Source organism: Lissotriton helveticus, chromosome 1_1 (assembly GCF_964261635.1).
Source record: "Lissotriton helveticus chromosome 1_1, aLisHel1.1, whole genome shotgun sequence".
Classification (NCBI taxonomy): domain Eukaryota; kingdom Metazoa; phylum Chordata; class Amphibia; order Caudata; family Salamandridae; genus Lissotriton; species Lissotriton helveticus.
The window spans coordinates 644,226,665-644,249,013 of NC_136057.1; the positions used below are offsets into that span (position 1 = coordinate 644,226,665).

The following is a 22,349-nucleotide window of genomic DNA, read 5'->3' on the forward strand; positions in this document are numbered from 1 at the left end:
GGAGATTGAATAAGTGAGGTATCCGTTTTCTTTGGCATCGAGGTCTGCGGCGGATATCGTAAACACGTGGGTCCCTGGGACATTGTTCTCCATCACATACAGTTCATAGGCTGGCTGTGTGAACTTCGGTTTGTTGTCATTGACATCTGAAACTCGCACTTTGAGGGTTGTTGAGGTGGTGAGCCGAGGGGATCCTTTGTTCACAGCTGTGACCGTGACTGTGTACTCCTCTGTAGATTCACAATCCAGTGGATCTTTGAGAATCAAGGAGTAATGATTGTTGTATGGGTTCTGGAGGGTAAATGGAAGGGCAGCGGGGACACTACACTCGACTTGTCCATTTTTGCTCGAATCCTTATCTGACACAATCATCAGAGCTATCACAGTTCCTGGCGCAGCATCCTCTGGAACTGAGCTGGACACGGAGGTGAGAGTTATATCCAGAGCATTGTCATTCTCATCAAGTATTTCTACAAACACCTGACAACGGCCGGCCAGAGGGACTGAACCTTTATCCAAAGCCACCACTGACAACTTGTACACCTTGGTATCTTCGAAATCAATCTTCCCCCGAATACTTAGCACACCTGTTGACTCGTCGAGATTAAACATGTTCTGTATGTTCATGGGCACTAGTTTATGGAAGAAATACCCCACTTCTGCATTCGGACCCTCGTCCAGGTCTGTGGCATTCAGTCCCAAAACGTGGGTACCTACTGGCACATTCTCGTACAGTTTCACATGATACACCACCCTGTCAAATGTGGGGACATTATCATTCGTATCCAGAACTCTAATGATGATCTTCATAGATCCAGATCTCTTAGGATCCCCTCCATCAAAAGCTGTCAGAAGAAGTGTATGCATGGGCTGACTTTCTCTATCTAAAGCCTGTTTCAAAATGAGTTCCGTTACTCTATCTTTGTCGGTATTGACTTCAGCTGCAACTTCAAAATATTCCGTATGGCTGAGTTTATACCCCTTGAGGGCATTTGCACCAATATCAGGATCTATGGCGTTTCCGATTGGAATCGCACTGCCCAGCAACGCCGACTCTAAGATGTTAAGGGTGGTTTCATTTTCACTAATGGAGGGCGCGTTGTCATTCACGTCAATTATCTCTATTTCAAGGCGATGCATTTCCAATGGGTTATCAATAACCAGCTCTAGATTCAGCTTGCAGGAAGGGCTCTCTGCGCACAGCTCTTCTCGGTCGATCTGTTCGCTCGTCAGTAAGACGCCCTTGTTCATATTCACCTGGAAGTGCTGCTTCTTGGCTCTCGACATCAGCTTCAGCCAGCGGGAGTTCAGACCGATGACGTCAATGCCCAGATCCTTGGCGAGGTTTCCCACAAAGGTGCCCGGGTCCAGCTCCTCGAGGACGGAATATCTGATCTGCCCACGAGCGAGATCAAAGCAAGTGCAGAACAAAGCAAAGCAGGCGCCATTTCACAGAGCTCCGTTTGCTTAAAAATGTCATTTTAAAAAACATGTATCCACGATTGTCCGTCGGAACAAATATTTAAATTTAATTCTACTGATCAGCTAATGTGCTGCATGATATTAATTCCGATCCGTAGCCAGCAGCAGGAATAGGTTTCCATTCCCCGTAATTCCGGAATGTAGAATGAGCAGGAAGGTGGAGCATCAGAATCAAAGTCAATTTTGCAGTTTCACTTGCCAACATCGCCACCTTGCGGATTTACGCACACTTTTACGTTCTGTGTCACATAGAAAGACGCATTTTCATCTGCAGCAAATAATGATGTTTTATTGCATGTCGCACATCTTGCAATCAATACAATTTATTTAACAAGCCGTGAACGTGCACTCTCCCGAACTTCCGGTCTCGGGATGTGCACGCTCACGGCAGTCATGGGGCGGGACTTCCGTCTTTTGGAGAAGCCCGCGCCCACTCTCACAGAGTGGATGGCAGCAGAAGTCAGGAGAGGTGGCTGAAGTAAGTGGGGCTTGGCACCTGTGTGTGAGCATGTGTGTATTCAGTGTGTGTGCGCGTGCGTGTATGCAGTGTGTGTGTGTGCGCGCGTGCGACTGGAGAGGCATGGCTGACCCTGGCAATCGGCTTCTGGAGATGTGCACGGCTCCGGGAGGCTGGGCATGCGCGTCCACGAGATGCAATCCGCGCTCGTCCCCAGGACTGTCTCCCTTCAGACCCGACTCCGCAGCAATAGGTCTCGAGCGAGACCTAAAAATTATAAATCAAGTCCCCTACAGTCTCATAAAGGTAAGAGGTTGTTGTTATGTAACAGAGACATATTTGTGACCATTTGGGAGAGTCACAGACACCTTGACCAACCTGTAGCCTGATTACATGTGACACTTTCAACCCCTAGTCCAAAAAATGTCTACATATTTAAAGGACACCAGTGATTTTTTGAATATCATTGAAAATATCAAATTGGATGAAACTACAAAGGTGATCTGGTGCACAATTGATGTATAATCCTTATATATGTGTATCCCTCATAACGTGGGACTACTAGCAGTAGAATCTTTTTAAGTCAACTCAGAAAAGGAAGAAGCTTTGAAGGTTTTCCTTTTGTAACGTTTACACCTCTCGCTCTACCACAGCTACTTTGAATAGCAAAAATAATTTTACATTCAACTGTCGGGAACATCTATGCGAAATAGCACAGCTCCATCATATGCAAATTTGTTTATGCATACATTATGCATTAGGCATAATTGTTGAATTTTTACAAAGTTGTAAATGTGACTACAGTGTCACAATAAAAACAGTTAAGAGAAAATAAATTAACACTTCCCAAACAATTTTTTGATTACAATTTGAAACTTTATTGAACTGAGTTCAGACTGGAGACGCTTTCCACAGGTGGAGGAAAACACTGGTTTATTTTGTTTATTCATATCTTTTACTCAGGAGATTATACCAAGCTGCACCTACTACAGAAACACCTGATTACACTGAACACTTGTGAGTGCATGAGTTTTCCCATATTTGAATTTACTGTGCTTCCTTGCAACATATTGGTGGGGGATCCACACAGTTCATAGTCAGTAATGGCCTAGCAGGCCGGGTGACAATACTTTCTGTACAGTGTGGGATGGGTCCCACATCACCTATGGGCCTCCTGGGCAATGCATGGTCTGCTTTCGCTACTGTAATGACTCAATGAACATGCCCCTATGTGACATTCAATGTCTGTAAGTGAGTTAGCTGTATCATGCCAGAGTAACCTATATGCATATCTGGCCCTTTCAATTACAAAACCATTAAGAGTATTTTGCTACAGCCAAACAGCTACAAGCTCATGATATATGGGAACTGGCCCCACCAACTTCGATCTCAAGGTGATCCAGGAGGTCCTGCTCTCGGCTGACGATATCGGCCCACTGGAGTTTATATTGGCGGATGTTCTGCTCTACACCAAAAATTCTGGACATCTGAAAGCGCACCTTCCCCCACCGGAGCTTCCTTTCTTGGGTTGGATAGCCCTGGATTAACCTGCCTCCACTTCCAATCATGTTGGGCAAATATTTAACAATGCGCCACAGCAGGCCCCCAAACTTCTCTTCTGTCATGTTCTCTGCCATTCCCATTCTCCCAATCTCCCTACACTTACTAGCCACCCTAACCCCAACTAGAAAAACAAAACCACTATCCCTTCCTCCTACCTGAGCCGGCCCATGCAGGTAAGAGTGGTGGGGCCAGGTGGTGGGGTGTTTTGACAAGGGAAAAATAATTATTTATTTAATTTTTCTCTTGACGCCGTCTGTTGGAATCTCCCTCATCCGGCCCCACCGCCCCACCGCTCTTACCTTCGCAGGCTGCAGCTGCCTGCTACTCCTATAACTATTAACCCCAATTCAGACAAATACCTCACAATACACTATACAAAACAACACAACACAAAATATAATTACAGGACAAAAGTGACAATTTAGGGACACAACACAGAAAGTCCAGACACCAACAAGACCAGGAAACACCACAACATTCGCCAGCAAACAACAAACACCTCCATCAGCCAACACAGACAGTAAGACAGTAAATGAAAGTGAAAGGAACTTTACACTTCCTGGTTGGCAGCATAGCTGAGCCATTGCATCATTTCCTGTGTGGGTGTGTCACATTTCCAACGTATGCGTTAATTTTCCTGCTAAAGCCTATCTTTTTTTATGACGCTTCACTAGATAAATATGCAAGTCGCTAGTTACACTATGGCCAAAGTATTATTATTATTTTTTTATGCTTTGCCCTAGGTGTGTGGCCTCCGCCCGGTGTTCTTTCCTCTCAAAAGTCACTTTTAGTGGTAATGCATGACTTTCCATACCAAGAGTCATATTTAGTACAGTAAAATCATGTTCCATACTATAGAGTCAACATTCCTACTCAAGCATCACGTTTTGTGGTAAAACTTCACTTTTCATACCAAAGAGTCACGTTTAGGACAGTAAAGTCATGTTTCATATTATTGAGTCAGCTTTTATACTCAAATGTCACGTTTAGTGGTAAAGCTTCACTTTTCATACCAAAGCGTCACGTTTAGGACAGTAAAGTCATGTTTCTTACTATAGAGTCACCTTTCCAACACAAACATCATGTTTAGTGGTAAAGCTTCACTTTCAATACCAGAGTCACATAGAGTACAGTAAATTCATGTTTCATACTATAGAGTCACCTTTTCTACTCAACCATCACGTTTAGTGGTGAAGCTTCAATTTCCATATCAAAGAGCAATGTTTAGTACAGTAAAGTCACGTTTCATACTATAGAGCCACCTTTACTACTCAAACGCCATGTTTACTGGTTAAGCTTCACCTTCCATACCAAAGAGTCACATTTAATACAACAAAGTAACGTTTCATGCCATAGAGTCACCTTTCGTACTCAAACGCCACGTTTAGTGGTAAAGCTTCACTTTCCATAAAAAAGAGTCACGTTTAGTACAGTAAAGTCACCTTTCAAACATAGTGTCACCTTTCGTGCTATATTGTCACCCTTTCTAGTGCCATGGAGATCCTGAGTTATTTCGGACATATTTTAGAGCTGACCTCAAATTTGGTTCATTTTAGTTGTAATATTTACCCATGATTTTACCGCAGGAGTGTATTAATTGTCAATCATTTGCGAAAACATGATATAACTACTGGAAACCAAAAAGATTTGTATTGAACATTGCTATGGAATTACTAAACACATGCTTGCTTTCTTTCTAGGCTGCCCCTTCTGTCATTCCACAAATTGCATTAGGATTAGTGAATGGCTGGATCAAAAAATCAAATTCGTCTTTGTTCCAGAGAAGAACAGTAAAGGAGGTTTTGTGGGGATACAAAGATCCATTTTTGGAAGCAATACCCGATTTGTTTATCAAGGATAAAATGACTGGAGTGTTTTACCCCGTAAGTATCAGCTTTCTGAAAATGAACAATGAAAGTAACTTTTTTTGTTGGATTGTCTTTATTGATTTTCAAAAAGAATACAAAAAAAAGAGAAATAAAGGGGAGAGGGGCCAAATATTCCCATACTCTGACATATTGACAAGACTATGTATTTCCATATACAAATAGCGATCAAGTGCAGTATTGATAGGGCAATGTACAATCACAATTACATTAATTTCACATCAATATTAGCATACTATATCATGAGTACTAGCAGCCCGTCCCGACGTTGTCCGGGTATGAAATACAATGTGTGTAATGTGTGTATTTGGCAAGGGCAATTTATTTTTAAATCTCGCGGTAGACAACATTTTTTGCTTCATTAGAATAGCGACGGAGAAGGGCCAGCTGCAGCCCTGGTTGATGTTAGCAGGCGCGTGTAATTGGTGTAGTGATCCGCCGCCTGTGCCCGGCTACAGCCCTGGTTGATGTTAGCAGGCGCGCGTAATGTCGTTGAATGAGAGAGTTATCAGCCGCGGGTAAATTCGTTTAATGAGAGAGTTCAGTGACAGCGAGTAGGAGAGGCTGCAGTAATTGTCCCCGCATACAGTTATTAAGACATGTGACTAGAACTCAAATAAACTAGACTAGTTGTTTATATGTAAGTTGGATTTTTTTTGTTTTATTTAAATTATTTTCTTCATATATGTTAACATCTCTTATATATATATAAACATATTTTGCTTTAAAAAATCAATGACAAACATGTTCAAATACAATCCATATGTGAAAACATACTACACCACAAATAAAAACAAAGGGAAGAGAAATTTACAAATAAGCAGCACAAATGACAATGATATTAAATGGGGCTAGTGGAGTAAGCAAAGCGGTGGATGGAGACTCTACGCGCGTTTCGGCATTTGCCTTCTTCAGGAGTCCGTCATTTGCAATAGATCAATTTAGACATAACACTGAAAAACATATAAAAAATCATGTCACAAACTAATAATCTAATGAAATTGTACAATTATCTAACCTTTAATGTAGTATCCTTGGGCATGGATCGTATTTATCTTAAAACATACACATCTGTAATTACATATTCAGTATATATCTGATATTTACATCTAATCCATATAGGAGCAGCTATATACAAAAGAACGAATATTCTTTTCAACTTCATACAGTATTCTCATATGTTATAAACTGATATAATCAATATACTATGTTTTCCTACACTTCATCTTTTGATAGTTCTGTGTGAAAAGGATATGTAGGTGAAACCTCCAGAGCAATTAATAAAAGGATAACAGAACACAAATCTGCCATTCGCACCAAGAAGATTAATGCCCCTCTGGTAAAACATTTAATTCTAAATTGATCTATTGCACATGACGGACTCCTGAAGAAGGCAAATGCCGAAACGCGCGTAGAGTCTCCATCCACCGCTTTGCTTTCTCCACTAGCCCCATTTAATATCATTGTCATTTGTGCTGCTTATTTGTAAATTTCTCTTCCCTTTGTTTTTATTTGTGGTGTAGTATGTTTTCACATATGGATTGTATTTGAACATGTTTGTCATTGATGTTTTAAAGAAAAATATGTATATATATATATATATATATATAAGAGATGTTTAACATATATGAAGAAAATAATTTAAATAAAACAAAAAAAAATCCAACTTACATATAAACAACTAGTCTAGTTTATTTGAGTTCTAGTCACATGTCTTAATAATTGTATGTATGTTTTCCTTGGGTTTGATGGCTAATTAATTTAGCTCACTATTTCCTGATTTACAAAAAAGAGTTTACATTATTCCCTACAATTAGTGAGTTCACTTAGTGGTAGGGGTCCCCTTCTTTCCAAATGGTAATTGTCCCCGCAGACACGCTCATTTGCGTGTTCCCCCGCTTGAGGCTCAGATGCAGGCCTGTTTGATGTTAGCAGGCGCGTGTTCCCCCGCTTGAGGCCCAGCTGCAGCCCTGGTTGATGTTATCAGGCGCGTGTAATTAGTGTACTGATCCACCGCCTGAGCCCGGCTAGAGCCCTGGTTGATAGTAGCAGGCACGTCTAAATTCATTGAATGAGAGAGTTCAGTAACAGTGCGCAGGAGAGGCTGCAGTAATGTTACTTACCAGGCCTCCAGCTGAACGCGTTTGTCATGCCCCCAGCACACGGCCACAGCAGACGATCTTCTAATTAATGTACGACCCACATGGCATGAAGGGCGGAACGTAGCACAGGCCCCCAGTGTTTCTCACGCCGCCAGCGTGCCCCTTGATGCGGTGCAATTGCGTTCACATGGCATGAAGGCCGGACACATGCCCCCAGCGTTTCTCACGCCCCCAGCGTACCCCTTGATGCTGCGCAGTAACGTAATTGCCGCTTGTATGTACGACTCACATGGCATGATGGCCGTACCACACGCCCCCAGCGTTAGTCACGCCCCCAGCCCACGTCCACAGCACAACACAGACACGCCCACAAGGGACTAGTACAAGGGACTGGTACGGTTCTTTTACCTTTTAATTGTATATGGTGTCCTACGGCACAATTGTATGTCTTGCACTGTATGTTTCTTGAAAAGTTAATAAAAATAATTTAAAAAAAACAAAATATGTATATGGTTGCCGTCTGCATAGCCAATGTCCTTCTGCTGCAACTGCCCTTTCCAACGCTGTATTGGGTGTTGTGATTGGTGCTGTGGTTACTGAGATTACCCGCCTCAAAGTTTTGGGCTCTCTCTTTATAATATTAGTATGGATAGTATGGATGTTGTCTCCAACTTTATTTACAAATAACAATTAGGAAAAAAGAAGGGAAAATAAAACCTATCCCTTGTTGCCCGTGTATGCACAATGTATACCTGCTGGAGGGTTCTACCAGGCCTCCGCCTATGCACCTGTGTGTGCATGTGTGCCAAGGGGTGTACGAGGGAGGGGGGGAATCGGCGACCAGTGTTGTTATTTGTTGTACTGTTTGAGGTAGACATGAATGTATCAGTATGCACAAAGTACTTCTCTTTTGTATGCATCACTTGGCCTGTGAAACACTATGGGAATACAGTCTGGTGCTCGAATCATGGTATGTCAGAAGCCATGGTTTGCAGTTTTGATTACATGACAGCTAAGTGGTCTTGCCACTGCGTAATATTTGTTGGGGGGTGTCGTGTAGCATTATCTTGCTGGTTCATGTGTTCCGCGACCAGCGATCTACGTAAGTCCATGAGCCATATGGGTATGCCAGGGTCCGTAGCTGAATTCCTGGACATGGCTAGTGTGCGCTTGGCCAATCCCAGTGCCAGGTCTTAGAATCTGTTAAGGTTTTTTCGGCTGGCATTTGGCTTTGTAATTCCAAGAATAAATTGTAGTGCCCGAGGCTTCCCTGGAGACCTCGATGCTTCTGTGAGTATCTCAGCTATTCCATTCCAGTAATTCCTAATTTGAGGGCATATCCAGACCATATGGGGGAATGTGGCGTCTGCTGACAGGCACCTAAGGCATATATCCACGGAGGCAGAGAACATGCAGGACAGCCTATGTGGAGTTAAATATGTATGGTGTAGATAATTGAATTGTGTTTATTTCAATCTGACGTTGGTTGATATACACTTAGGATAGCCTGTGTACTGGGCCCACTGTTTATCAGTGAGGTCTGTTGCCAGGGCGCTGTTCCAGGATGCCAGTAAAGGTGTCAGTATTTAGATGGAATCAGGCCTAAGGGAGTTGTATAACACTGTAATCCCTTTTCTGCTATTGCCATGAGTCAGCAGTGTTTGTAGAACCTTGGATGTGGTAGGTTCGGTGTGTGTGTTTCCCCTCTCCCGAACAATTTGCTGGTTCAATATTGCATAAAGCAAGAAAGTCCCAGTGTTAGTCCATAATCATCCATCAAATTTTCAAATACATAATTTCGTATCGATGTATAGATCCCTCCACGTTTCAAGTCCAGCAGTGCGCCACACACTAATCTCCGCTTTCTTAAGGCAAGCCCAGGAACCAGGTTAACAATGAAAGCAACTTAAGAGTCTTTTGGGCGAAAGGTATTTCAAGTGGATTATGTTCCAATGATCTGTTTTTCAAGTCTGCCTTTTCTCTTGATTTCAGTGATAACTTAATGCATTATTTTCATTTAATCACACATCTTGTAGAGGCAGGCTTGACTGCTGGAAGCAAACGTTCCGTGTTGTGGATCAGTTTTCCAATCCTCAGTTGCCATTGGCGAGTTCATGTGAAATGTCAATTGTGATTGATAATCATTTTGTACACTCTTTTCCTGTTCCTCTGTCCACATTGATTGGCCAGTCCGCCAAACAGGAACTGACTACATTCATGTTTGTAACAGCAGTCCACAAAAGATGGTCCACAGTTGCGAGCGGCGACCGTCCACCGTCGGGTGGTTACTACATATGGATAGTAGAGGGCCAAGTCTGCATTTCTTGACCATTGTACCACAGTACTGACACAGGGAACTTCAATGCACATGTTTTAATGTGACCAACCAAACCAGTGGTGCCGGAAAAAGTTTTAGAGTGGCATAGGGGATCTGTGGCAGTTTGTCTTTGGAAAACAAAAAATTTTGCCAGAAGAAAAACAGTTAATTGGCCATTCTCATTCTAAACTCTTTTACGTTTTATTAGGTTTCTACCGTATTTGCTGCACCCTTAGTTCCAGCACCAGTGACCGATTCTACACCACAGCTGCAAAAAGCCAAGGTGTCAGTCTGCCATCTTTCATCAGGTGCACTTTGCCGTAGATCACATTTTCTACAGTAGGCTTATAATTATAAACCATGGGCAAAATGACCCTACTGCCAACAATTTCCACACACAGTCACCAAACCAATACCCTATGTATGCTCCCACACTAGTAATCAAAACATTTGCTTTGCTGCCTTGAATGACAAATGCAGAACATGGTCGCAACAGAACAACTACAAGTCTCACAGACTAGTTCACTGTAGTACATTGCAAGTTATCTCTATAGCCTTTGTGGAACCTACTTATGTTGTATTCTATATTCTGTATTCTGTGTCTTGCTATGTTCTAATATTCTATTCTGTGGCAGTTTACTAGTTGCTGCTGCAGTGAAGGGTCCGCTCTTGTTCTACTCCTTAACTCAAATAAAGAACCCTTCAAACTCTACTTACTCTATCATTGGAGTTATTTACTACAACTTTTCGGCGACATCTTCCAGAACCCACCACGCTGATACAAGTTTCTGAAGACAAGAGCGGACTAAATCGAGGTGTTTTCCTGTTGTTTATCTTGTGGTTTCGCTGGCAGAGTGAGTGTCTTCTTCAAGCGCATTGAACATTACTTTCACCTACGGAGTGAGTACCAAGTGCTTTATTTTTGGTCCGTCTTCCGACAACCTTATGAGTTTTAAGTGGCTTTTCCTGTTACCTTAAGCTTTGGATCTGTGGATTCTCACTGTCAATTAACTTTTGTGACTATCGATCCACGTTGGAACTATTTGCTGCAATTCCTGTCAAGCCGCTTACCTCACTCTGCCCTTCAAGTGTTCGGTGTCTCTCCGGCTCTCCTGTCCTGTCTCCACCGCTCCTCACACTGCTATGATGACGTAACGGAATGCTCTTTGGGAGTTAGTGGATCCTTCCATGACGCATGTCTTGTCAACCAACCACCGCATTTCAGTTCGTCGGTGATGTTTCAAGGTCTAACGTCAATGCAGCTGAAGACACGTCACCGTGCCACGCAGCCGTAAGGAAGCCATTTTGGGTTGCTGTGGAAACCCGATGAATTCACTTCCAGCGATGCAATCTTCTCCGACGATGCGCACGTCCCTTGCGCATTAAAATTACTCGGCGATATATACGTCAGTTGTGTACTCGGCTTGTCATTACCCGCATTTCGCTTAAAGCCGTCAGCTCTTCGTAACATTGCACGCATTTATCTTGGAGTTGTCAGTGTATGTCTACGAGAATATACACGTCATTCACAGGTACTTTGCGCTATTATCAGGCTTTCTGTGTATCTTTATCAAATAGTCTACGACGATACACACGTCATTCACAGGTACTTTGTGTGATCAACAAGCTTACTTTGTGCATTGGTCAATTGAGCTTGCCAACTAATCACCTGTTTTTGGGAATTTTATTTCAGTTGTTTTTAAGTTCACTATTATTTTCCCACTTCAGATTTGTTTGTGTACGTATTACTTCACTTTCAATATGTCTGACCAAGCTGTTCCTCAAAATTGTTCTGTAATTTTGCCACCCAGCTTTCTTCCAAGCCCTGGTCAACCTACCATATCTTGGGAAGATTGGTTCCCCATGTTTGACAACTACTTGGATGCATTAGAAGCACAAGAATAATCTGCCAAAGGCAAAAAGGCTCTTTTGTTGGGCTCACTTGGGAAGGAAGGTCAGCGCGTTTTTAAATTTTTACCTCAGGTTCTTCAAGCTGGTGCACAAGCTCCTCTAGATGAATACAAGGAAGCCGTTTCTCGCTTGGAAGTGCGTTACTCAAAAGAAGAAAACCTAGTTATGAATAGGTATAAGTTTTATACAAAGAGTCAAAGAGTGGGTGAGTCGATTGATGACTTTGTGTCCAGACTTCGCGAAATGTCTGTAAAGTGTAAGTTTGGCAACATGACGGATGAGTTGGTCAGAGACCAACTTATAGTCCAGTGTAATAACAAAAAAATCCAGGAACGGTTATGGGCGGCCAAAAATCCCAATTTACAGACAGCTATTGACTTGGCCAAGATTGTGGAACAATCTGAGGGATGTATGAAGGAACTTGAAAAAAGGGTGGTTTCAAGTGATGTTAGTGAAGTTTCCTCCTATAATCCAATGTCTGGTCCTCAAGATGAAGAAGATCAAGGTGACATTGCTTTTGTTAGAAACAAGAAATTATTTAATAAGAAAACAGTTCATGTGAAATCTCAAAATTTTACTAGACCGTTCAATACTTCCAATGCACAACAATGTAACAGGTGCGGTAATTTTGGTCACACGTCTGACTCAAAATTTTGCTTTGCTGCTAAGCAAGAGTGCATGAAGTGTGGTAAATTAGGGCACTATGCAAGAGTGTGTAGGGGTAAAGCTCGCTCTTCTGTGTCTTGTGTGAGTGACATTCCCGAAGTTATGGATGAGAAGAATAAGATTTTGACTGTAGGATTTGATGAATGTTCTCATGAGGGTGAATCTAAACGAAGGAACAGGCCGAAAGCGTTGTTTACCATCAACGATAAAGACGTTTTTCTGATGGTGGACACCGGTTCATGCTACACTATTATTCCTAATAGTGTTTATGTTGAGGTGTGGGGCACGGGGCCACTTCTTCCCAAAGATATTTCTCCTGGTGGCTACCAAGGAGAACCCTTGGATATTCTTGGTTATTTTGAGGCTAATATCAAGTTTTGCACAAGGGTAATTCAAGGGAAGGTGTATGTTTCTGTGACTGGTCCCGCCATATTAGGGTGGGTTCACCAATATGATCTTTCCATCATCGTCAATCCCCGTGCAGATCCACAGGAGATGGTAGTTGAAGATTACGAATTACATTCGATCATTTCAAAATTTGAACATGTCTTTGGTGAGAGCTTGGGTCGTCTCAAAGGTTATTCCCATAAGATCATTTTGAAAAAGATTCAATTCCTGTGCAACATAAAGTAAGGTGAATACCCATTGTCAACAGGGATGAAGTGAAACGTCTTGTTGATGACATGTTGATTTCTGGTGTGATAGAACCTGTGGAGGCATCTCCTTGGGTTTCGCCAATTGTCGTCACGAAAAAATCTGATGGTAAGCTCCGCTTCTGTGTGGACCTTAGGTCTCTGAATCAATGTGTTGTGGCTGACACCTTTCCCTTTCCCAACATCACAGAACTTGTCACTACACTCAAGGGTGCTAGGTTTTTTTCAAAACTTGACCTTAGAAGCGCTTACCACCAGATTGATCTACATAAAGATGCAAAAGCTTTAACAGCTTTCATCACTCCATGGGGCACCTTCCAATTCACACGACTCCCGTTTGGCCTTAATTCTGCTGCCAGCGTTTTCCAGCGGATGGTCTCTAGCATTTTTGAGGGGGTACAAAATGTTGTTTATTTCCAGGATGACATATTGATTTATGGCCAAACTGCGGATCAACATAATTCCACACTCAGATTTGTTCTTGACAAGATGTCTGATTCTGGTCCTACCTTGCGTAGAGATAAGTGTTTGTTCTCAGTGGATCAGGTGGACTATTTGCGTTACACCATCACTGCTTTGGATATCAAACCAAAAAGGGATTTATGTGAGGCTATTCGTTCTGCCCCTCAGCCAGTCGATAAGGACCAACTACGTTCCTTTATGGGACTTATCGAATACTATTCGAAGTTTGTCAAAAAAAATTCTGATAAGACTGTTTGTATCAGGTCATTGCTTAAACGTGGCGTTAGCTTTACTTGGGGCGTTCAACAGCAGGAGTGTTTCGACAACATCAAGAATGAGATATGTAATGCTAAGGTTTTGTCTCCGTTCGATGTTCACAATAAGTCAATTGTCACAGTAGACGCTAATGTGACAGGTTTAGGGGCTATGCTCTCACAGATCAAGGGCACTTCTGGGGTTACCATTGCTTTTGCCTCAAGGACTCTCACTGAGTCCGAGAAAAACTATTTTGTCATCGAAAGAGAGGCATTAGCTGCTTCTTGGGCTGTTGAGTATTTTCGCACATATCTGTGGGGGATGAAATTCATTATAAGAACAGACCATAAGCCTCCTATCAAAGTTCTTTCTCCGGGAGGCGCAGGTAAGGGTTCTGCGAGGCTTATGAAACTAGCTGCCAGACTTCAAGAATTCCAGTACTCAGTCGAATATATCCAGGGATGGAAAAACATACAAGCAGATTGCCTCTCTAGGTTGTCTTCAGATTGGCGTACTTTCCATGCCTCGGAGTCATCTCTGGATATTGACGATGTGGCTGTTGCATCTGTTGAGGATGCTGTCTTCGTTGGTGAGGGAGTTTTTTCGGCTTGTGACTGGTTGAAGGAAATATCTGCTGACCTTACTCTACAGGAAGTAGTTAAACTCATCAAGTTAGGCCCTAGGCGTGAGAGTTCAGTTTCCATTTCGGTCAGGCCCTTTATCAAGGTTTTAGATGAACTTTCAGTGGTGAATAACATCTTGTTCAAAGGAGAGAAATTCATACCTCCATTTGGTCTGAGGAATAAAGTGTTAGCATTAGCACATGAGGGCCACATGGGACAAACTCTTACACAACGTCGCATTAAGGATCACTTTTGGTGGCCTGCTATTGATGCCCAGGTAGTAGAATGGGTAGAGAATTGTTTCTTGTGCAGGGAAGGTGAGAAACGGTTGAAGACAGGACCCAAATCCGTTTCTGATGCACATATACAAAGTCCTGACTTACCATGGCACACTATTTGTCTTGACTTCATTGGTCCAATTGGGGAACTTAATGAGAGGAACAGGTTTGCTGTGGTTGTTGTGGATGTTTTTTCGAAGTGGTTAGTTGTGCATTTTACTAATGACATTACGACAGGTAATACGATTAGATTCCTAGGGAATCTTTTTAAAGATGAGGGTTCACCTTCCGTTCATCATCACTGACAACGGGACTCAACTCACCTCTAGGGATATGCAGGTATTTTTAAAGGAGTGTGGCATTTCACACCATCGTACATCCCTATATAATCTCCAAGGCAACGCAGTATGTGAGAGAGCCAACAAGGTTGTGAAAGGTATTATTCAAATGGCTTCCAGCAATGGGGGTATTGTGAGAAACATGGTTAGTGAAATGTTGTGGGCCTATCGGACAACCCCTTTGGCACATGGACATCAATCTCCTTTTAAATTGATGAGGGGACGTGATCCTGTTTTGAAGTTGTTTCCTTCATGGATGAGACATGTTGTCACTTTACAATCTCAACAGGGTGATGTTATTCCCTCTAATGTTGCACTTGATTGTTCTCCCTTCTTGGTTGGAGACTTGGTCAAGGTCAAAACTTAAAGAGTACAAAGGGGTTTGTCAAAATTCAAGGGACCTTTCAAAGTTAAAAAAGTACTTAATCATTGTGTCATTCTTAACAACGGAGAGTGTTGAAACTTTAGGAGGGTAGCTCTTTACAAGAGAATGAAGTCTGTTACTGCAGGCAATGCTCTTTCCTCTCCTTCAAATGATGGTGATGTTCCTCCTTCTTCTACCAGTTGTTATTTGTTAGCCGCTCATACTCCTGTTGAGTCTTTACCTCACAGAGAGATCAATAATTCTCGGGGTGGGGATGCTCCTGCTCCTTTGTGCTCCTGTTCTTAATGATTTACAGTCTACACGTTCTGCAAGGTCTCGTCGACCACATGCCTATTTGCAAGATTTTATCTGTTAAATTGTTATTTTTTTGGGGGGGATAAAAAAAAAAGAAAGGGAGAAGATGTGTAGTACATTGCAAGTTATCTCTCTAGCCTTTGTGGAACCTACTTATGTTGTATTCTATATTCTGTATTCTGTGTCTTGTTATGTTCTAATATTCTATTCTGTGGCAGTTTACTGGTTGCTGCTGCAGTGAAGGGTCCGCTCTTGTTCTACTCCTTAACTCAAATAAAGAACCCTTCAAACTCTACTTACTCTATCATTGGAGTTATTTACTACATTCACCTACTAGGTCAGCACTTTCACCTAATAGGTCTGCACTTTCGCTGTCTTGTTACTAACTTGTGCTGTATTCGGGGGCTCCTCAAATGTGTGGAGCAGTTGCAATGTCAGCCTGGTAAGAGCGTTGACTGAACTCGTATGTGTAGACTGCAGTAAATGAGTGTTTCCAACCTTCTGCAATTGAGCAGCCTTGTGCAGACACTCCCATGTCTTTCCCACAGCCACACATTTGTTTTAACCCCCACAGTCTTTCCTAAGCACTCAATGCATTACAATAAACGACACCCCAGATTCATAATATGTCCCTAGCACACCTGCTACCTTAGGAATCAGTACTCACTATCCACCCTAAATTCCCAGGTATCCCCAGGCTAGGGCTCTAATACCCCAGAATCTATCACGACCACTGAAACTCCACTAGCTAAGCACTCTACACCCTTAATCATTTCCTTCCACAAATCACACATTGGTAGAGGGTAGACTGTGTCCCAAGAGTTATATTTAATTTATGGATTATGCACTTTATATGGTAGCTGGCCTATTCCTTAAATGATTTTCTCTTGCTTTGGGGATATGACTGTGGGCGAGTGTGCTAGAATCATATGTCATCATTCAGACCTTGGTAGCCAGTCAGAAGTCCTCACTATTTAGAGTTCTCAGCTGCACTGGAGGAAAATGGTTGCCAAAGTGCTCTTCTTGACACACTGGGAACACTTTTGTTGAAAACAAAATTGCCAGAAGAGTTGCCAGGTCATGGTGGCCTGTTTGGCAATCTGTTAGTTTCTTTAAATTAGAACCAACTCCCCAAGACAAGTGCTAGTTTTAAACAATCGAACAACAATGGCAACATGCGAAGGAGTTTTTTCTGCGAATGTGAGGCCATTCGACATTCTTCTTGCCATGACACTCCATACTTCACATGGTAGTCCCAGGCAAGAAGGACATTTTCATGAAATTCTCCATTACTTTCACCACACAACACATTTTTTAGATGCATCCATATATAGTTTTGCAATTATACGTTTTTACTAAATAGATTCCTCATATAGCCAGTGATCAGCTGTGCACGTCTCTGGTTGGCACCTCAAGCAAGCACACACACTGAGGCTTCAGCATATGGCATTTCATGTCACTTTAACTGTTTGATACATTTCAACCTAAACTCCCTGGCCTACCCTTGCTAAGACAAGTGGGTTCTTATCGGTCTGTTTACATTCCTGATTGCCAGGCTTCATCTGTTCAAAACTATGAACCAGACATCAGTTGACAAGACAGCAAGAACGGGTAGCCTGAACGTCCCTCCATTATGGAATGCTTTCGCTTTATCATGGGATTGCTTATCCTTGTCATGGGATCACTAACTCAGAAATTCTTCTAAAAATCATGATAGGATCTTCTTTTATCTTGGTTAAGTCAAAGCAAAGCCAAAATAGTAAAGAAATTATTATTGTTGTGGATATCAGATTTTAATTCTCAAAATAACACAGAACTTCCAATGATGATCTGGTGATTGTTTCAAATGCCCTGAGGAACCTAATACTCCGTAAAACGTGTGTCAGGTATGGTTTATTTTTCCATTCGTACTTTCTTGCAGATTAATAGAACATTACAATGCATTATGATTTTGATGGAAAGCTGTCATGTAGCACGCTTTGGAATTATACCTGAGGATGATTATTCTACATATTTTCATGGACATTAATCATTTATGGAGATTTTGACTACTTGATTGAATGTCCCCCGGTTTGCCCCCACTTGATATGTATTTCTTTGATGTATGATTATGCAACCCTCGACTTTTCAAACTGATGAGGTTTTATGAATATCTCTATTTAGTATTTTCCATTCTCGACAGGGGGAGGCGGGCAGGGATGCTCTCCTTAAGTGTGACTCCCAGTGTTTCATGTGAGACCATTCTTCTCTTGGTGCTGCTTCCACCTGTACCAGGTACACTTTAGAATTTATCCTCTTTCGACCTACCTATCAGTTTCCCAATCATTTTCTCAACAATCGTTCTCTAGTTGCCCCACCACTAATAAGCGGGTGTAAGACCCAATGATGCATTTGAACGTAGTGAGGTCTCCATCTCTCCAGACCAAATTGCTGCTTGCACTGATTAAAGGATTTAATGCTGGAACCTTAAAACATATTGGCTAGCATCAGCATCTCCTCTTCCTGCATTTGTCAAAGACACCTGAAAATAATGTGTGTGTGAATGTCTCATTAAAGTGAACTGGTGTCAGTGGGAAAGAGAAAGAAGTAAGGCCTAATTTCTCTTCATTGAATCCCAAACCATTATGTTGGTGCTAATTAGTGTCGAGAAATATGTGTTTTTATTTGGCCGTGCCTCGTTGTATGCTCCATGGATGCATATAGTTTATCTGTCTCAATTTTGAACCATTCAGTTATAAACCATAACTGCACTGCAACATCTGTATGAAAAATAGAAATGGACAAATCTCCCTTATTTTTAATGTATTCTAAAAGACATAAGGGCCTCCTGGGATTAGCTCTTCTCCATGTAATTTTCTGAGCTATATTACCTATGCTAGTGAAGAATTCCCTGTCTACTAGAAATGGGAGTGCTAAAAATAGAGAACTGTAGGAAGGATGTAAATTTGAATTGAGTTTAGGCTTCATGTTCAGGACAGGAACAGTCTAGTCAAGAAGTAAGATCATTCTTGAATGCCTAGAGAAGATGGGGAAGTTTGCTCTGTATAATTGATGTGTCTATGCCATTATTTTAATACCTTCGTACTTAATATATCTATTAGTCCATCACAAAAGGAATTTATAGGTTAGAACTGTCAAATTTAGAATTTATGAAATCTCTGTTTAATTTTGCCAGAAACTGCCTTGAATTTTTTCAAGGTGGCTATTCATTGGGCAGGGATGACTAATGGTCCCCTAATGTTAGAAGTACGCAATCTGTGGAGAGGGAGATTTTATAATCATTTGGGCCAAAAAGTATCATATAATTCATGTTTGCTTTTTGGATGTGTTCTGCAAATGGTTCTATACTTACTATGAAAAGTAAAAGGAACATTAGCAGCCCTTACATGTGCCTCTCTTCAATGAGAAATGAGAAGTAGACTGTGTTCAATGAGGCAATATATATATGTGTTAAAAGGACATGGCTACCATGTTGAAAGACTTTCCAGCATCCAAAGACAAAGGTATCACAGGAATCTTAATTTCTTTGTTTTTCAACCAGGTGCAGGTATCACGGGTTTGTCTGCAAGCAATGAAACTGGATTGATTGGCACTAATCAGACTGAGAATATTATCAAGCCTGTCTGCTAAGATTTTGTAAAAGTCTTGACATCAACATTAGAAAGGGCAATAGGCCTGTAAGAGGAGCATTATTGAGGGTCTGGGCCTGGTTTCAGTATGACAGGAATTTCAACGTCCCCCATTTTGGGAATAACCTTATCTTGTTCAATTATGTGATTGTAGAGATTTCAATAAGAGGTATTGTTTTTTAAAAATCTACTTATAAAGCTATCTAGTCCCAAGGCATCATTTTTTTCTCGAGGATTTTATGGTTTGTTGGGTTTCTTCCTTGGCAATTGTGGTCTCCAGTATCACTCTGTGGACCAGCGGAAAGTGCAGCTACTAGTTTTTAAAAAAATGATACAAGTAACAGGTCTTAGTTTAGATTAAAGCTCAATTTTGTAGTTGGCTTCAAAGAGGTCTGCACACCTTACTTGTAATAAGGCCCTAAGTCTAAACTCCATGGGCCTCATTTATGAAAAGTGACGCATCGCTGCGTGAAAACAGCGATGCGTCACTTTTCACTGCGCACTCCTTGCAACACCAAGGATGCGTCATATTTAATGTATGACGCATCATGTCGCAAGGAGTTACAGATGCGTCAGTATTTCTGACCTATCTGTAAGCGCAAAAGTGACGCATTGCTGGAGTGTGTCACAAAAGTGACGCAACTCCAGCAATGCTCCCTTTCACATGGGACAAGCCCCATGTGAAAGGGCCTGCGTCAGTCTTACGCCTGCTGTGAGGCAGGCGCAAGATTTTGACGCAACGGTGTCCTAAAAGTGACGCAGTGAAATCTCATAGATTTCACTGCGTCACTTCTACGACCCTTCCTTGCGTCAATACGCACCCCTTGCATACATTATACCTGGCGCAGGTATAATGTGGCGCAGGGGTTTACAAAGTGACGCATCTACCTAGATGCGTCACTTTGTAACTATGGTGCAACAAGGCACATTATTCACGCTGCTGGAGCGTCACAAAAAGTGACGCACCGGCGGCATAAAAGTGACGCACGGCCTCATAAATGAGGCCCCATATGTTCCCTGTTACTGTGCTATTCTATAGCTAACACATACTTCTTGAAAAAAAACTCTGAGGGTTTTCTGTCCAATTCCACATATTTTAGGAATCCGTTTTGGGCTTTGTCTGAGGAGTCATTGGTCAGATGCATTAATACAATGCTTCTGGTGCCTGTGCTATTGGTGCCCTCACTTTCTCTCTTGTTCTCACTTCCTCACTCCTCGTGTTCTGCTCTCTTTCCTTGCAATCCCCTTTTCCCTTCTGCTCCCATCTTCCTCCTCCTGGCTTTCCATCTTACTCCCTGCCTACAGCATAGTCTCTATCTTCTTACTTTCTCTCCCTGCCTTCTTTACCCTTGTCTTCCTCTTGCTTCATACTGAGCAGCAGTAACACACGATACTTTTGTCCGTGTCTCTGGACCGAGCCCCTGGCTGGGCCTCCTTGCACATGTCTCTGTACTGAGTACCTGCAGCACAAGGCGGTACACCTACTGGCCCTGTACTGAGCATCTAGATCATAATTGAAGTGCGTTCATGTTCATACTAACCTGGGGAAATAGTCTGCCATTGACTGCCAGTCCAAGGACTGTTAGCAATTCCGGTGCCTACACTGAGCCGATGGTTACCAGAGGAGGCCACCAGCACTCATTTTTTTGTGACTGCCACTTTTTTCTGCATCGAACCTTTACTGGGAAAAGAGGGGGGGGGAAATACACAAAGCAGAAAGACGCAGAAAGAGAAATTTCGAAAACCCGGCACGAAGGGAGAAAGTAAGAACCTGCAGGAACGAGATAAAGGGCAGGGAGTGTCTGGTTGTGAATTAAGAGGCTTGAAGTAGATTTACATTTAATTGCACCGGCCTATGGCTTATGAGCAGAGTTTTGGGCACCAGCACTCATTCTTGCTGTTTACCTTGTTGCCAATGTGTTTCCACTTCTTAAAAATCAATTCAAGGGCACCTTCTGTATACATAATTCTTTGGTGTCTGAAGATTGAAGGGGCAAAGGGGGACCCCTGTGGGACCTCGGGTAACTGCATAGGATAGTACTGCAGCCTAGTTACAGCAAGTACCTATGTCTCGACTCCGGGGACCGCTAATAACAGCTACAGAAAGGACTGGTTTCTGACTACATAGAGCGCTAGTATTGACCGAAGGTGCTGCAGCCTGTTTACAACAAGGGCAAACGTCTGGCTTCTCGGACCTCTAGCAACAGCCTAATGTACAGCATTGCACTTTAGGAAAGATTTTGCCTGACTCCCTGGACCTAAAGTACTGCTACAGAAAAGGATTTGTGTTTGACTCCAAGTCCCTCTAATAATGACCTAAGGTGTGGCAACTTGCTACAGAAAAGTATTTTTGTCTGACCCCAAGGACCACTCACTGTTACTGAGAAGGATTTTTGTCTGACATCAGGTAGCACTTGTAAATGACCTAAGTTACTTGATCATATCTGAAAGAACATTACCAGTGATAGATCTGGTGATTCAAAATCATTTATCTTCAGAAAATCTTGATTGCAGCAAAGGTTAAACTATGTTAGCAGCTATAATTGACCATAGATACTATTAAGGTGGCTGTTAATCCTACGAGTGTTGTATTCAGTAGAATAATCAAAACTTTTGGATAGTAAGAACGTAGGTACCAGATATACGAAAATGCAACTCCATAGGAATAGTTATTTAGGAAATGCAAAATGATATGTATGAAATTACCGATTTCCTAATAGTGATTCCTTCTCTGTAAGAAATCGCAATTAGGAAATCCCATGCCATTCGTACCAAAGGGCCGGTTTTGCATTTCCTAAAAAGCGATTACCAATTAGGAAATTGCTATTTAGGAAATGCTAAACCAAGAATGGCTATGGGCATAAGGCTCCCCATAAGGCAACCCAAAACTAGTGTTGCACATTTAGAGCACACATATGCCCTAGGGGTATGTGTGGGCTCTATTGCACTTTAAAAAAAAGCATCTTGGGGTGCCTTTTGAAAAAGAATTTGATTCAAAGTTGATGGTAATTGCATTTCCTAAATGCTCATCTTGCTTTTAGGAAATAC

General features: G+C 42.1%; 1 protein-coding gene across 1 annotated transcript in view; it reads left to right on the top strand.

Annotated features, from left to right (window-relative positions):
* Positions 1-22,349, top strand: part of CD36 (CD36 molecule (CD36 blood group)) — a 538,852-nt gene that overhangs the window by 248,739 nt on the left and 267,764 nt on the right. The window contains exon 4 of the mRNA XM_078674174.1: positions 5,203-5,385. Coding sequence (XP_078530300.1) covers positions 5,203-5,385 — 183 coding nt within the window. The remainder of the gene's footprint in view (positions 1-5,202; positions 5,386-22,349) is intronic.